Source organism: Garra rufa, chromosome 2 (genome assembly GCF_049309525.1).
Source record: "Garra rufa chromosome 2, GarRuf1.0, whole genome shotgun sequence".
NCBI classification, from domain to species: Eukaryota; Metazoa; Chordata; class Actinopteri; order Cypriniformes; family Cyprinidae; genus Garra; species Garra rufa.
In genome coordinates, this window is record NC_133362.1 from 37,135,162 (window position 1) to 37,153,420 (window position 18,259).

Here is an 18,259-nt window from a genome sequence, read left to right on the forward strand (position 1 = left end):
CATTCCTGTTGTGGCCTAGTAAATGGTGTTTGCTGGGTTTATAAGACTGAGGCTTAGTTTTTAAAGGAATAGTTGAACCAAAAATGAAAAACTGTTAAGAATTTACTAATTCTCAGTCCATCCAAAATGTAGATGAGTTTTTTTCTTTGCCTGAAATGATTTGGAGATATGCATAAATCACTTGCTCAGCAATGGATCCTCTGCAGTGAATGGGTGAAATCAAAATGAGAGTCCAAACAAACTGCTGATAAAAATCCACAAATTCTTTGGTTTTTCAGCATTTTTGTGTATTTGAACCCTTTCCAACAATGACTGTATGATTTTGAGATCCATCTTTTCACACTGAGGACAACTGAGGGACTAATGTGCAACTATTGCAGAAGGTTCAAACGCTCACTGATGCTCCAGAAGGAAAAAAGACGACCTTTTGAACAGAATGAAGATGTGTAGATTTTTCTTATTTTGCCTGAATATTTTTATTTTTTCCAAAAAACAAAACAAAAAACATCACAATAGTCCACGAGTAATCTGCATGACTCCATCGTTACTCCGTCATTAAGATGTTTTAACTTTTGAGATGTTTTTTAAAGATGTTTTAAAATGTTCACTTTTGGCCAAAATACCAGCCTATAATTCATTTTAACACTTCCTCCAGTGGAAAAAGTCCATCCGCACATAACATGTTGTCCTCTCACATCAAAATCCAGCAACATATTTGTTCAGAACTGGACTGTTTTTCTTGATCTGTGCACATTTCTCTCCTTATTCAGACAGTTTGAGACAGCTTGTACACTTGAGAAAGCATTATGGATAGAGGTCTCGTAATTTACCTGGAAGCAATGGTTTGAATGTTAAAAACATCTTGATTAATTTGTTTATTATAAACATGCAGCTTTTTGACCACGAGACAATACTGTAATGTTTTTATTAGCTGTATAGACTCTTAATCTGACGGCACCCATTCACTGCAGAGGATCCATTGGTGAGCAAGTGATATAAACATTTTTCCAGATCTGTTCTTACGAGTTTACGTAGCCTACACCTTGCAGAATCTGCTAAATGTTAATTATTTTACCAAAAGGAGAGGGATCATACAAAATGCATGTTATTTTTTATTTAGTATTGACCTGAATAAGATATTTCACATAAAAGATATTTACATATAGTCCACAAGAGAAAATAATAGATGAATTTATAAAAATGACCCTGTGTTACTTGAATGATCCACAGCTATGTTTTTTTGTTTGTTTTGTTTTTAGTGATAGTTGTTCATGAGTCCCTTGTTTGTCCTGAACAGTTAAACTGCCTGCTGTTTTTCAGAAAAATCCTTCAGGTCCCACAAATTCTTTGGTTTTTCAGCATTTTTGTGTATTTGAATGCTTTCCAAAAATGACTGTATGATTTTCAGATCCATCTTTTCACACTGAGGACAACTGAGGGACTCATATGCAACTATTACAGAAGGTTCAAACACTCACTGATGCTCCAGAAGGAAAAACAATGCATCAAGAGCCAGGGAGTGAAAACTTTTGAAAAGAATGGAGATGTGTACATTTTTCTTATTTTGCCTAAATATTATATTTTTTCATTTAGTACTGTTTTCAAAAGCTACAGAAAACAGTTATGTGTTTCCCAGGAGACAAAAGTTAGATTTACCCTGATCTTCAAATTCAAAAAGTTTTCACCCCCTGATTCTTAATGCATTGTGATTCCTTTTGAAGCATCAATGAACATTTTAACCTTCTGTAATAGTTTTAATGAGTCCCTCAGTTGTCCTCAGTGTGAAAAGATGGATCTCAAAATCATACAGTCATTGTTGGAAAGTGTTCAACTACACAAAAATGCTGGGAAAGCAAAGAATCTGTGGAACCTGAAGGATTTTTTTCTGAAGAACAGCAGGCAGTTTAGCTGTTCAGGACAAACAAGGAACTCATGAACAACTATTACTGAGAGAAAGAAAAAAAAGCTGTGGATCATTCAGGTAACAACACAGTATTAAGAATCAAGTGTATGTAAACTTTTAAACAGGGTCATTTTTATGAATTCAACTATTATTTTCTCTAGTGGACTTTTGTAAACTTCTTTAATGTGAAATATCTTATTCAGGTCAGTACTAAATTAAGATTAACATGGACTTTGTATGATCCCTCTTATTTTGGTCAAATAATTAACATTTTGCAAATACTTCAACGTGTATATAAACTTTTGACCTCAACTGTAGTTGGTTTCTTGTTGGTTTTGAAACATATTGATGACCATCTTGACGCAAACAGCTTTGACAGGATATAGGAGACAATCTTAAACTGGATAAGACCAGACAGGGAGATAAGCTAGACTGGCCTACATCAGACAAAACCAGTAGCGGGACTGATTCAAGATGTTTTTAGAGCATTGCAGTTTATTTATTTATTTATTAAAAGGACTATGACATTTTACATAACAGGGTGTCAGACTTGATGTGATATCAGGATTCCCACTTAACTGGGAATATCAGGGAAAATAGTGTGTTTTCACGACGCGTCATCAATCAGCCATATTGGGGGCACTGAATGTAAACAATGCCACTGAACCCAACGAAACTCATGTTTTGCTGATTATTGCTGCTAAAAATGATCAGTTATTGTCATGTTTTGGGCTGTACTAATCGTTCGAAAAGGGAAAAACATTTAGCACATTTAACATAGACTGCAAACTGTTATAGCCTAACAAATCAGGGAGAAGAGTGAAGAATTTCCAGGGCAAAATATTTGTGTTTGTTCTTATCATTTCCATTGTTTGTCAGGTAGGTGAACTATTAGGCTAATATCTTAATTAATACTGCTTGTATGTATCTTTACCACCTATTAACTTTAGTTTGTCCAAATATTGCACTCTTTCCTGTTTACTAAGTCTACATGAATTATGAGCTTCCACATGTTTTTCCATGGTTTAAACAGCATAAATTAGCAGAACAATTTATTCAGTAGTACATTAACCGTGCAATCCATGCTGTTGTTTACATCCAATCATAGCCAATATGGCCACGCAAACCGTGACGTAAGTGCAAACCCTCTAATAGAAATGGAATTTCCAGGGATGAAAAGAAAATCATGATGAGATTAGGAAGTCATGGAATTTTCCTCAGCTCTTAAATAGTCTATTTGTAAAATCCCGGGACGTAGCAACCACTATATATAAATATGCAAAAACATTTTGCATATCCCTAGTGAAAATGGGAAATATAGCTAGCCTATTTGCATAAAACAAGACCAGTTCTATTGGCTACAAGTCACAATGAACCAAGGCACGTTTTGATTCAGCAAATCAGTTAATTCGTTCAAATTCAGAGAACGTGATTATGATAATGCATTCATACTTAGATTAAAGGAGTAGTTCACTTTCAGAACAAAAATGTACAGATAATGTACTCACCCCCTTGTCATCCAAGATGTTCATGTCTTTCTTCAGTCGTAAGGAAATTATGTTTTTTGAGGAAAACATTTCAGGATTTCTCTCCATATAATGGACTTCTATGGTGCCCCCGAGTTTGAACTTTCAAAATGCAGCTTCAAAGGGCTCTAAACGATCACAGCCGAGGAAAGAAGGGTCTTATCTAGCAAAACGATTGGTTATTTTCTAAAAAAAAAAAAAATTACAATTTATATACTTGTGACCCTTGACCACAAAACCAGTTGTAAGTAGAACAGGTATATTTGTAGCAATAGCCAAAAAATACATTATATTTAGGTCAGAATTATTTATTTTTCATTTCTGCCAAAAATCATTAGGATATAAAGTAAAGATAATGTTGCATGAAAATATTTTGTAAATTTCCTTCTGAAAATATATCAAAATTGTATTTTTTTTTATTAGTAATATGCATGGCTAAGAACTTCATTTGGACAACTTTAAAGGTAATTTTCTCAATATTTTGATTTTTTTGCACCCTCAGATTCAAGATTTTCAAATAGTTGAATCTCGGGCAAAATATTGTTCTATCCTAACAAACCATGCATCAATGGAAAGCTTATTTATATGTATGGACCCTTATGACTGGTTTTGTGGTCCAGGGTCACATATGATGTTCAGTTATGCGATATATCACGGTTTTCTCAAAATTGTTTCAAATGTACTTAGATTGTAGCCTACTTACTTTAGATATTAAGTAACAATGAATAAAAACATATGGTCAAAACATGTAGGAACGCGTATGTGTTTTGCAAACCCCAAATAGCATTAAAATGTATAATACTGTTCTAACTTTTACTGAATTATTAACAGTAATGATCAAAACTCAGTCACTGAAATGGGCAAAGCCTTCCAATGTTTGTTTGCACATGCTCAGTGAGTTTCCCGTTGACAGTCGGCAGTCACTCCTCTGGTGTCGGTGGAGCGCGGTCACAGAGACGCGGGCGGGATGTCATCGCGGCTCTCCTTCTCTCTGTTCCGCTTAGAGGCGGAGGTCGAGCGCTGCCGAGCGGAGTGTCAGTGGGATAAAATACCGTCTTTAGTGGAGCAGCTCGCTGCCGCGCGCCTGCATGACGATGGTAAGTGCGCGTGCCACCGTAGAACAGAACTGAGGAGAGCAGCAGTGATGAGTGTGTGTCTTGTTCCGCATGAACTTTGCACCTTTCTGTTAAACTCTGCCCATGTTTACTAATGTGCGCTGATATCGTAACAGAAACTCATATGCACTTTTTGAGACTTGTGTGTTTTGCGTTTAGATTGGATTTGGCAGTGCACTCTGAGAGAGAGACTGTGTGTATAAAGTCAGTTGATCAGGTGAATCACAGATGTAAATGCATGCACACACCCTTTATTTAATACAGGTTGGAGCTACTTAAAGCAATAGTGTCATAATTTACTCACCCTCACCTTAGGGCATGTACAGAATTTGATGCTGTATTCTTCCACTATTATGTTGATGCAGATGTCTGGCAGGCTATAAATACTTTCCCAGACACACTACTGCTGGTATTGGCCTTTGATCCAGAGGTTCTTTGACCTAAGATGCACTAACAACAACCTTGGTGTTGTTAACCAACTACATTTTAACTATAAGGAACAACTTTCTTGGTACTTATACACTTGCACTTGAGAAGAACTGCCAAACTCACACTGTCTTGCCATTTAAATTTCTTGGTTATTATTATTTTTAATCAAGCGGTTTTCTCAAGTCCTGTAGCATTGTGGGATAGTAGTAGAGCATCTACCACTTGATGTACGTCATGCAAGAACCTTTTAGACACAGTTCTTTCTGCATACTGTCAGTAAGATTTCTGTTTCTGAAAAACAGTCATATTTTTATTTAGGATAAAAAAGGATGCATGAAATTGATCAAAGTTAACAGTAAAGACCTTTATAATGTTACAAAAGATTTATGTTTCAAATAAATGCTATAAAGGCTTTCTATTGATCAAAGAATCCAGAATTTGTTTCCCAGAAAAAAAGGCTAAGCAGCACAATTTTTTACATTGATAATAAAATGAAATCAGCTTTGCATAACAGGAATAAATTACATTTTAAATTACACTACCAGTGTTTTCAGATTTTTAAAAGATTTGTAATGTTTTTTTTGCTCACCAAGCCTGTATTTATTTGACCCAAAGTACAGGAAAAACAGTGAAATTTTTGAATATTTTTACTATTTAAAATAACTGTTTTCTATTTGAATATATTTTAAAATGTAATTTATTCCTGTGATTTCAAAGCTGACTTTTTAGCATCATTAATTCAGTCACATGATCCTTCAAAATTAATTCTAATATTCTGATTTGCTCAAAAAACATTTATTATTATTATTATGTTGAAAACAGCTGAGTAGAATTTTTTTTAGGTTTCTTTGATGAATAGAAAGTTCAGAAGAGCAGCATGTATCTAAAATATAAATCTTTTGTAACATTATAAATGTCTTTATCATCACTTTTGATCGATTTAAAGCATCCTTGCTTTATTAATTCCTATAATTTCTTTTTATAATATTATTTCAGATACATTTCAAAGATTTCAGATCTTTGGATCTTTCTACTCATCAAAGAATCCTGAAAAATATACTCAGCTGTTTTAATTATAGATAATAATAATAATAATAATAATAATAATAATAATTAATGTTTGTTGAACAGCATATAATATTTTAAAATATATATTTAAATAGAAAGCAGTTATTTTAAATAGTAAAAATATTTCACAATATTACTGCTTTGGCTGTATTTTGGATCAAATAAATGCAGGCTTGGTGAGCAGAAGAGAAAATTTTACTGTCTAAAAACTTTTAACGCAATTATTTTAAATTGCAATGAGATTTTAAAATATTACCCTTTTATGCATTTGATCAAATAAATGCGGCCTTGGTGAGGTATAATAAATGTAAGCAAATGTTATTTTTTTGGGGATGAACCATCCCTTTTAAGATTTAGTAATAAACCCCAGTCTTCTCACTTTCACAGTTTCACAAAGGCAGGCATGGCAAAAGATAACATGCTGCTTAAACATGTCCCATGTTCATTGTTAAATCAACAGCAGTAATCCAGAGGTTAACACATGGCACTCCCAGGAGGTGTGTCCACCACTGTCCAAATCAGATCTCTGACCCAGCACGTCTTGTTTCAACATTGCAAACACTGAGACACTATTTTCCCTGTGGGGAACAAACTTAGTCAGTAAAAGGTTGACACAGAACATAATGTATTTCACAGATGCTACCAGAGTTTTTAAGTGATCTACTAGTTACTTCATATTCAGTAAGGAAAAATGCCATACATAAACGTGACAATTAACACAAGTCTGGATTCAGTAGGGAGTGAAAAGTTGAACCAAACAGGAAACACCTCATCCACAGTGTTTGTACAAAATATGCATGAAGGCAAAGCAAATATTTTGGAAGCACCTTCTTGTTGAACTCTGTATTTGAGCTAAAACAAACACGTTTGGTTCTCTGAACCTGAACACAATGCTGTTGTAGATTAGTATGCAATCTAGACATGTTTATCAGCGATAAAGTCCACCGCTGGATGATAAATGTTGGCGTAAAGTCTTTTTTAGACATGATGCACGCTGGTGAGCTTTCTTTCTTTAAAAGAACCCAAAGAAGACACACTGCCAAACATCAAGCATGTTCTAGTTGTTCTTCTTCAACCTTTGCCAAGCTTTCCTCTCTATTTTTCTGTAGATGATTACAGGATGCTGTTGCTGGCAGAAGCTCTGTTGGAGGAATGTCTGCTGGAGAACATGACCCTGCTGAAGAATTCTACGTCTCTGACTGAACATTCACTGCCCAAACTAGCCCGAGCCAAAGCTCACCTTGACAGCATCCTTAGCAGAGGACACCTGGAGGTCTGAGTTTTTCTGTTTCTTAAGTTTCTCTGTCAGTTAAGCATCTTTGAGAAAAAAGAAGAAAGCGTTTATGATTGCACAAGCACTTTTGGGAATTTAGTTCAATATTAACGACTTTCGAATTCCATCGTTTTATCAATTTAATTCAGTTAGATAACAAAATATCAAACCAGTGTGATTATAAAATCACAAAGTCTGTGATTTTATTCTTCAATATATGTGTTGGGTGTTTCGGAGTAGGGCTTTCACTAACGATTATTTTGGTAATCGAGTAATTCTGACGATTAATCGAGTGCTTAAACACATTTGTGAAGGCATTCACCATTCACAATTATTACTCACCCTAATGTGGTTCCAAATCTGTGAGACCTTTGCTTCATCTTTGGAACACAAATTAAGATTTGATTAAATCTGAGAGCCTTTTGACCCTGCATAGACAGAAACGCAACTGACACGTTTAAAGCCCAGAAAGATAGTAAGGACATTGGTAAAATAGTTCATGTGACAAGTAGTTTAAAAAGATAATAATGTATTCTTCTTTGTTTGCGTAGGTTTATAAATGATTTACCTCACAAATCTGATAAAATGGCATTCCAAGATGAATGTTATAATAAACCCAAATCACAGCAATATGCAGAGATGGAGTTTGAGACACTTCACACACGAAAATGATAACAGTTTGTGTGGAGCAGCATTTACATGCATGTAGACTACGCAACCTACACGCATGTAAATAATTAAAAGCGCATATATCTTTTAAACCTGCATCGCATATATTTATTTAGTTGAATTGTAGCATTTGTGAATTCACAATAACATTATGCTTTAATATGATTTTTAAATGGGTTTACTCCAGTGTTGTTTTTGACAACCATCTTAGATTTAGTCTTAGTCTTTGGGACTAAAATGCTTATTAGTTTTAGTCAAATTTTAGTCACTTCTATATGGGATAGTTTTAGTCCAATTTTAGTCGACGAAAAGTCAAAAAGGTTTTAGTCTAGTTTTAGTCAAAAAAAGGGGGAAAAGTAGTCTTTTAACAAATTAATGTAGGTCAGTAAGTATTTTGCTGTTGGGTAGTGTCACTTATAAGTTGTGTAAAATAGCAGATCTATAGTTCAACACAATGTGAGCTTCCGGATCGACTATTTTCACCAATAATTACAATAATGAAGGACTGGTTTTAGACATAAAAGACATATTTGAAATAATGTGCAAACTGCCGCCATCATGGTTAATCTTCTGTCTGTCTGAGTGACAACAATGTAACGTGTTGAGCACGTTGTGCGCTGCACGCCAGGTGGTGGGCGTAACCAAACAAGTAGGGCTGCAACTAACGACTATTTTAATAGTCGACTAGTCACCGACTATTGAAACGATTAGTCGACTAATCGGATAATTATTCAATTTTTCTCAAATTTAGCATGAGATTGCTTTAATTATGTGGAAAATTATAGTAAATACAAGAAAGAAGGGGGTACTTCAATGAAAAATGCATATTTTATTGAACTTTGCTGCTGATAGGCCAATTCATACTAAAAGTAAATAAAAATGCCCTGTCTAAAACCATTTAGGCACAATAATCGGTCAGTACAGACATAAATGCATAAATTAAGAAACTCTATAATCTTTTTAAAGGACAGGCACATTTGTTTTATAAGAAAAAATAAATTAAAATCAAGTAAACATTTTCTTCCTGTAAACCAGGGGCAGGCACATCAGCAGCAATAATACCGTAAACAAACATGTATATCCAAAACAAAACGTATTGGCTTCCATGTTATTTAAATCTTACCGAGGCCAGCCAAACTGGTTTCATTTAACTGTCCGACGTGCTTTCTCTTTAAATGTTCGTGCATCACAGAGGTGCTGCCGTGATGCACAAGGACTGCTTTACAAACCATGCAGGTAAACTTTTTATTCGCCGTAGCAGGCTAAAATGCTCCCAAACTTTATGCCTGTTTCACACATACTCAGTCTGCAGTGCGTCTACAGTCCGTGTGCGTTACGTATGCGGTGCAGAAGCAGCACGGACTCGTTTTGCGCTCACACAGAACGCGTTTACAGTCCGTACATTGTGAACGTTGTAATCCGTTAACATGGGTGTGGAAAAAAAATACGCACTTTAGACGGAGTATGTGTGAAACGGGCGTGTTTTGGTACGCGCAGCTGCTGCATTCAGTGCATTGGACGCCGCCATTTCTGTATGTTATCGCTCAGCATAGAAGCTAATGCCTATGTGCGACTCTCGGCAGAGAGATGCCTCACTCGGTCAGAGAAAACATGTCTGGCGACAACATCGACAATGAAATTCATTGTCGACTATTTCTATTATCGATTTTTGTCGACAACGTCGACGAATCGTTGCAGCCCTACAAACAAGGATAGAATGCTAAAACGGCTTGCCATACTAGTATGGCAAATAGTATTTAATGCTAATACGGCTTGCCATAGCGGCAGATAATTTTTACGTTTTAATTGGCATGCACAATAAGCAGAAATGTCGTGCATTTTAAACGTCTGATGGACCACCCACTAACATTTTCGTCTATTCTCGTCTCGTCAACGAAAACTCACACACGTCTCGTCATGTTTTAGTCATCAACGAGCCATTTTTATCTCGTCATTGTCTCGTTATCGTCATGAAAAAAAGTTGCGTCAACGAAATGATTTCGTCATCGTCAACGTTGACGAAAACAACACTAGTTTACTCGACACAAGAAAAATGCAATCAAGGGATTTTTTAAATCGAGTACTTGAATTGAATCAAGGAATCATGACAGCTCTATTTTAGAGTGAAATGCGGCACTGTGTTCATTACATATGGGCAGCTCATGATCTGCTGTTTTCAGTGTCTCAGAGCGGCTCGGTTTGCAGTAAATGATCTGTAATGCCAAGCCAGCAGAGGGAGCCCTTACCCATGATGTTGCTGTTGACTGATGCTGCTCCCTCTGCTGCCTCGTTGGTTACTTCTTGTTTGGTGGGCATAAAAGGCAGCCATTACCAAACAGACATCGCAAAGTATTGTTTTGCTGTAGCAGACTCTTCTAAGCGTTTTCTCCTGTCTCATTGCCTTGTTTTTGCCACGGTTTTGTTTCTTAGTCATAGTTTTGTTTCATAGTTTTGTTTCATAGTCATAGTTTTTCTTTGTTTCATTGTTTTGTTTAATTTGCTATTTTGGACTGCTCACTTGGATTTTGACCCACGCCTGTCTATTGGATTACGCTTTTGTCTTGCCTTCATGTTCCTGTTTTCTGGTATTTTGACCCTGCCTGTTTGACAACGATCTGTTCAATAAAGCTAGCATTTGGATCTTCAACGCTTCCTACGAGTCATCGCTTTACAGAAATACTTTGCCTACCAAATATCCAGCAGCTTTTCAACCACAGATTGCCATGGACCAAGCAGCATCTCGCCTCCTCAACCTACGCCGAGGTAACCAGGCTATAGAGGACTATGTGCAGGACTTTTGTGAACTGTGCCACTTGGTGGAATTTAATGATGTCCTCAAGGACATTTTTCGTTTCGGCCTCACTGCTAAGATTTCACATTTAATGCCACACCCTACCCGTCACTGGACTCTAGAAACATATATTGAGTTTGCTCTCCGATTGAGTGGTTCCTTGTTTACTGTGGGGATAGCTGATGAGGAACCCTGCTATTCCCCAGTATTTACCACTCCTCATTCTCCACACTTAACCGCCATGTCTGGAATTATTCACGTGTCACAGCCTGCTCACGTCATGCCTGCCAAGCCAAAGCCTGCTCATGTCATGCCTGCCAAGCCAAAGCCTGCTCATGTCATGCCTGCCAAGCCAAAGCCTGCTCATGTCATGCCTGCCAAGCCAAAGCCTGCTCACGTCATGCCTGCCAAGCCAAAGCGTCATGCCTGCCAAGCCAAAGCCTGCTCATGTCATGCCTGCCAAGCCAAAGCCTGCTCATGTCATGCCTGCCAAGCCAAAGCCTGCTCACGTCATGCCTGCCAAGCCAAAGCCTGCTCACGTCATGCCTGCCAAGCCAAACACAGCTGCGGTTTCTGCCAAGTCAAGTCACGTCACAGCTGCTTTTTCTGCCAAGTCAAGTCACGTTACAGTTGCTGTTCCTGTCAAGTCAAGTCACGTTACAGCTGCTGTTCCTGATAAGTCAAGCCATGTTGCAGCTGTTCCAGCTAAATCAAGCCAAGCCACAGCGGTTCCTTCAAAGCCAAGTCAAGTCACAGCTGTTCCCTCAAAGCCAAGTCAAGTCACAGCTGCTCACTCTAAGCCAATTCAAGCCACAGCTGCTTGTCCAACATTAAATCAAGTCACAGCCATCCCTTCAAAGCCAAGTCAAGTCACAACCGTTCCTTTGACATCAAGTCAAGTTATGCCTGATCCTCTGGTGTCAAGTCAAGTCAGGGCTACACTTTCTGTGCCAAGACAAGATACAGCTGTTCTTCATGAATCAAGCCAAGATACAGCTGTTGTTCTCCATGTGTCAAGCCAAGATACAGCTGTTGTTCTCCATGAGTCAAGCCAAGATACAGCTGTTGTTCTCCACGAGTCAAGCCAAGTCACAGCTGTTTTTCCCCACGAGTCAAGCCAAGTCACAGCTGTGCCCCATGAGTCAAGCCAAGTCTCAGCTGTTGTTCCTGAATCAAGTCAAGTTACAGCTGGGTTGTCTATGTTAAGCCAAACCACAGCTGATTTCCATGAGTCAAGCCAAGTTACAGCAGATCTTCATCAGCCAAGTCAAGTTGCTGCTGTTGTCCCTGAGCCAAGCCAAACCACAGTTGACCTTCATGAGCCAAGCCAAGTTACAGCAGATCTTCATGAGCCAAGCCAAGTTACTGCTGTTATTCCAGAGCTAAGTCACGACTCACCCGAGCGTCCAGAGCCAAGTCACGTCTCGCCCGAGTGTCCAGAGCCAAGTCACGTCTCGCCCGAGCGTCCAGAGCCAAGTCACGTCTCGCCCGAACGTCCAGAGCCACGCCATGTCTCGTCTGACCTGCCAGAGCCACGCCATGCCTTCTCTTACCTGCCAGAGCCGAGCCATGCCTCGTCTGACCTGTCAGAGCCACGCCATGCCTTGTCTTACCTGCCAGAGCCGAGCCATGCCTCGTCTGACCTGTCAGAGCCACGCCATATCTCGTCAGACCTGCCAGAGCCAAGCCCTGTCTTGATTGTCAGTGTGATGGACCCTCCTCTAATGTCAGTGCGGGCTGCAGACATACCAATAGAGCTGACGCTCTCAAGCCAAGCAAGCCACGCCGAACTGACGCACCCAAGCCTCACACCTTCCAGCCCGGTGGACATCCAATTAACCACTGCACTACCTGTGATGGCCTTTTTAAGTGTGGGCTGCACACTGCATCCCAGAGGCCTCGTCTGTCCATGAGCCTGTCCACGTGTCTGCTCCAGAGGCCTCGTCTGGCCATGAGTCTGTCCACGTGTCCGCCGCGCCAATGCCTCTTGTGGAGGCGGCGTTTACGGTGGAACCCCCTGAGGAGGCAGCTCCTACTGCAGATCCTCAAAAGGGGGTACCACCCATTGATGAACTCACTGTCTGCTCAACCATTGCCAATGATCCTGCTCTGCCATGGCTACCCAAGCTACCTGCTTCGCCATGGCCTCCTGCTCTGCCTGCAACGCCAAAGCTTCCTGCTCTGCCTGCAATGCCAAAGCTTCCTGCTCTGCCTTCACCACCAAGGCTCCCTGTTCAACCTGCACCGCCAAGGCTCCCTGCTCTGCCTGCTCCGCCATGGCTTCCTGCTCTGCCTGCAACGCCAAAGCTTCCCGCTCTGCCTGCAATGCCAAAGCTTCCTGCTCTGCCTGCAATGCCAAAGCTTCCTGCTCTGCCTTCACCGCCAAGGCTCCCTGCTCTACCTGCACAGCCAAGGCTCCCTGCTCTGCCTGCTCCGCCATGGCTTCCTGCTCTGCCTGCACCGCCTATGCTTCCTGCTCTGCCGGCCCCGCCATGGCTTCCTGCTCTGCTTGCTCCGCCATGGCTTCCTGCTCTGCCTACACCGCCAAGGCTTCCTGCTCTGCCAGCCCCGCAATGGCTTCCACTGTTTCACAGCCTGCCACTGCTTCATGGCCCAGGTCCTCCAAGTTTCCACTGTCTGCCACTGCTCCTTACCCATGATGTTGCTGTTGACTGTTGCTGCTCCCTCTGCTGCCTCGTTGGTTACTTCCTGTTTGGTGGGCATAAAAGGCAGCCATTACCAAACAGACATTGGAAGTATTGTTTTGCTGTAGCGGACTCTACTAAGCGTTTTCTCCTGTCTCATTGCCTTGTTTTTGCCACGGTTTTGTTTCTTAGTCATAGTTTTGTTTCATAGTCATAGTTTTTCCTTGTTTCATTGTTTTGTTTAATTTGCAATTTGGACTGCTCACTTGGATTTTGACCCACGCCTGTCTATTGGATTACGCTTTTGTCTTGCCTTCATGTTCCTGTTTGCTGGTATTTTGACCCTGCCTGTTTGACAACGATCTGTTCAATAAGGCTAGCATTTGGATCTTCAACGCTTCCTACGAGTCATCGCTTTACATGATCTCACATGGACTATTTTAACAATGTCCTTACCACGCTATAGGCTTTAAAGGCACAATATGTATTATTTTCACTGAGTGGCATTATAACAGAACGTTCAGCACACTCAAATGTATCTAGTATAATAAGACAGTGCTACTTTTTCCTACATATGCATGACCGGAAAAAGCAGAAGTGGTCGACTGTGGCATAATAAAATCTCCACTGCTTTTGAGGCATGTATTGCGCTCATCCTTCATTGGCAATCACTTCATCGGCCTCATTTCACTTCCACAACTTTCAGCCCCACACTGCTTCATACTACAGTGACCTTAACCCTTAAATGCTTACCTCAGGTCTTTAGTGAACCGGGGCATCATTTCCTAGCCTCTCCCTCCTTCATTTTTTTTAAGTTTGGCATCAGCTTCATTAGTATTCCTCAATCTATTCATTATATATAAAACAAGAAAAATAATATATATAGAATATATAGAAAGAATGTCTGTTTTCTGATTAATATTTTGTAAAAAGTGTATAGGGTCACTAGAGACGCGAGGTGTGTAATAGTGTAAGTATATTTTTCGTGCGCAAAAATATGTAAATATCTGATGACTAAATATATGCAGTTCACCTTTAGTCCTCGAGGTGGCACTGTTTGATAAACAATAATGACATGATGTTTCACTCGTAATTGTCGCAGGCATAAAACAAAAAAATATCATCAGCTTTACTGCAGAGCAATTACTGTATGCAATAAAACATAAATGTCACTGTCATTTGATGGTGGATGTGCTGAATAGGCTGTCAGCGATCAACATAATGATTTTGAAGTCATTGAAAACGATAGTTTTGCGAATATGGTTGAGATCGTGAATATTAGCCAGATGCTGAATGTACTGTGGAAGTGCGCTCAACGGTAAAATCATCTGCTCAATTTGAACCCTTTTAAGTTTCAAAAGGTAACGAAATATGCTCTATTTTATTCTTCTGTAATGGTTCTTAAAATATCAAGAGAGTTTTTTGCTATTGCAGCAGTTAGAGATTCATCTGTGCTTGATAAATATGTCCGGGTCGCTAAAGACCTGAATATGTAATAATGATTGGCGAAACAGTCATGCATTTAAGGGTTAATACGTCTTTAATACATTAGCTCATCCATGGACATTATTTTTTCCTGAGTCCCAATGGATTGCATCAGCGGTATGGAGGAAGACAACAACTCTCATGATTCCACATTCAATCTACTACGCCTTTGTTTCTTTGTTTGTTTTGAATATGCGCCCTCCAACGGCGAAAACTTACATATTGTGCTTTTAAACGCGTCAGTTGTGTTGCTGTCTATGCAGGGTCAGAAAGCTCTCAGATTTCATCAAAAATTTCTTATTTTTGTGTTCTGAAGATGAACAAAGAGGTTTTGAACAACATGAGGTTGAGTAATTAATGTAATTAATGAATTTTCTTTTTAAGTCAACTATCCCTTTAAATCTGAAAAATCTATTTTTTTTTTCATTCAGCCCTAATTGTCAGTGATTTTCGGTCTCTTTCCCTGCAGCCGCACTACCTGAATGAAGCTCTGCTCCTGCTGGCCAAAGTGCACTATGTTCAGGGACGCTACAGGGATGCCCAGGGCATGTGTGCCAGAGCAGGTGTGGATGATTTCACCCGCCATGAGAAGCCTGTCTACCAACTACGCATGCTGGCAGAGGCCTTTGTCATTAAAGGTAAGGTAACAGTTGAGAAGTCACTAACAGCTCATTAATCCTTCCTCATTAGTGTATAATTAAGTTATGACTAGGCAATTAACGTACTATATACATTAATGCGTGGGATCTAAATATTAATGTTATATAATTATATAATATTAATTATATAATGTGTTGTAGCTTCCTGCAACCGTTCAGCATTGACACAACCTCTAACTTTTTGGAAATATTAATCGTGTGAAAAAATGTAAAAGATCACTGAGTGGATCTTAATTTAAAAAATTATATATTTCACTAAATTAATGACTTTCAGTTTAATATACGATAAAGTTAAACGACAATGTTCCTTATATGGTCCTCATAACTGCTACAGCAATTTTAATGTGTATTTATAGAGTTATTAAGTAATTTCCATTGCTCCATTCCATTGAGTGTTTGCCTCGGGCATGCTTTTATTGGATTCATACCCAGGCTAAAGTGTACACTGAAAGACAGGTCTGCATTGCATTCACAGAGCAGTGTGTGTCTGTTCTTATATCATATCCTTAGACAAAATTTAACCACAGGAAAAAAAGGCAGTTTCTACGTCATTGTCTACAGGGAAGTTTCTATATATATCTTTAGTTATTATTTTAAAAATGGGTTTTTCCAGCATTTTACTCACCCTGTATTTGTGTACTGTCCAGTATTTGTATACTTTTCCATGACTTTCTCATGGACAGAACATTCTCCCACACTATTATCAAGTACTAAAAAGTATGTGGTAACAGGCATATACTGTATTTATATGAAATTACCATCTTACATATCAAAGTATTTGACATCATGTAATTTTGTTTCGTTTTTAAAAATCCCCAATCGAACAGAGTAATGCCAGTTAAGTAACGTCAAAATTTTTGGTACTAAATTTCACTGAATAATTGTATTAAAACAGAAGTTTTAAGTACAGTAACCAGTAATTTCTTTTTATATTGACCTTCTATCTGAACCTCCACTACAGGTTCACACAAAGACACATATTATCAGACAATAGGCTGGGAAAGTGTAATATTAGCTTCTTTAGCGTAGGAAGTAGAAGCCACCCAGAATGAGTCCCTTGAGAGACTCACCAGGCACAGCTTGTGACAGCCGTTCCGCTCTGACAGACCTATAGTAAATAATAAGACCAGACTGCAGTAACTCACCGCTGTGCTTACTATTAAGTTAACTACTGAGTAGAGCTGTCACGATTCCTCAATTCAATTTAAGTACTCAACTTTATATCCTCGACTGCATTTTCAAAATACCGGAAGTGATGCATTACATGATATATTAAACCCATTAAAAAATCATAATAAAGCATAATGCTATTGTGAATTCACAAACCTTCAATTCAATTAAATAAATATATGCCATGCAGGTTTGATATATGAGCTTTTACGTGCGTGTAGGTTGGGTATGTCTCTCAGAGTGGCTCCGTTCACAGTAAATGCTGCTCCACACAAACTGTTATTATTTACATGTGTGGCACGTCTCAAACTCCATCTCTGCATATTGCTGTGAGTTTGGGTTTATTATAAGGTTAATCTGGGAACGCCATTTTATCAGATTTGTAAATTAAATCATGTATAACCCTACGCAAACACAGGAGAATACACAATCTTTCTCATTATGCTAATTGTTAAAGGAACACTCCACTTTTTTTTGAAATATGCTCATTCTCCAAGTCCCCCCGAGTTAATAAGTTGAGTTTTACCTTTTTGATATCCATTCAGCCGTTCTCCTGTTCTGGCGATATCACTTTTAGCATAGCTTAGCATAGATCATTGAATCCTATTAGACCAGTAGCATCACGTTCAAAAATGACCAACGAGTTTCCATATTTGTTGTATTTAAAACTTGACTCTTCTGTGGAAGAAATGCGAGATTTGAGATTTCTGGTGGAAATGCAAAGCTGCGAATTTCTAGGCTGATAAGATTAGGAACTACACTTCCATTGTAGTTCCTAATCTTATCAGCATAGAAAATTGAAGCTTTGCATTTCCACCGGTCTTAGTACAAAATACAACTACAGAAGAGTCAAGTTTTAAATAGGACAAATATCGAAACTCGTTGGTCATTTTTGAACGTGACGCTATTGGTCTAATAGGATTCAATGATCTATGCTAAGCTATGCTAAAAGTGATATTGCCAGAACAGGAGAACGGCTGAATGGATTTCAAAACGGTAAAAATCAACTTATTAACTCGAGGGGAGTTGGAGAATGAGCCTATTACCAAAAAAGTGGAGTGTTCCTTTAAGCAGGATTTCAAAAACCCACATATTCAAGAAACTGAAGTGGGTGTAGCATTTCTGTCATAAAGAAATGGCCAAATATTAAAGATTAAGTGGAAATTTGACTTAAATGTTGGTTAGTCAATAATAAACAAGTTTGTTATAGTGTGTAATGTACAATTTTAAAGACTATTGTTCACTTAGGTCTATTTTTATTAGGACTCTCCTCGACTAAAGATTTTTAAGCATTAGTCAACTATTAGTCGCACATTTATTATTAATAAACCATATACTGTACATCATAGTAATGAACATTTAATTGCCTACATAGCCTAATAAGCACTCAAGCACACACAGTAAAAGCCTGCCATAGCGCACCGTAGATATAATAATTATAAAGGTGTCAGAGAAAAACAGCAATGAGATTGCATTAACATTTTATTGATTTATTGTTAACCAGCGCTTTTTTTGATTTCGGCTTA

At 38.6% G+C, this 18,259-nt stretch overlaps 1 protein-coding gene across 1 annotated transcript in view; it reads left to right on the forward strand.

The window, feature by feature from the left end:
- Nucleotides 1–4,146: 4,146 nt before the first annotated feature.
- Nucleotides 4,147–18,259, forward strand: part of ttc7a (tetratricopeptide repeat domain 7A) — a 78,896-nt gene continuing 64,783 nt past the window's right edge. Inside the window, exons 1-3 of the mRNA XM_073834228.1 lie at nt 4,147–4,526; nt 7,151–7,314; nt 15,374–15,542. Coding sequence (XP_073690329.1) covers nt 4,397–4,526; nt 7,151–7,314; nt 15,374–15,542 — 463 coding nt within the window. The 5' untranslated portion in view covers nt 4,147–4,396. The remainder of the gene's footprint in view (nt 4,527–7,150; nt 7,315–15,373; nt 15,543–18,259) is intronic.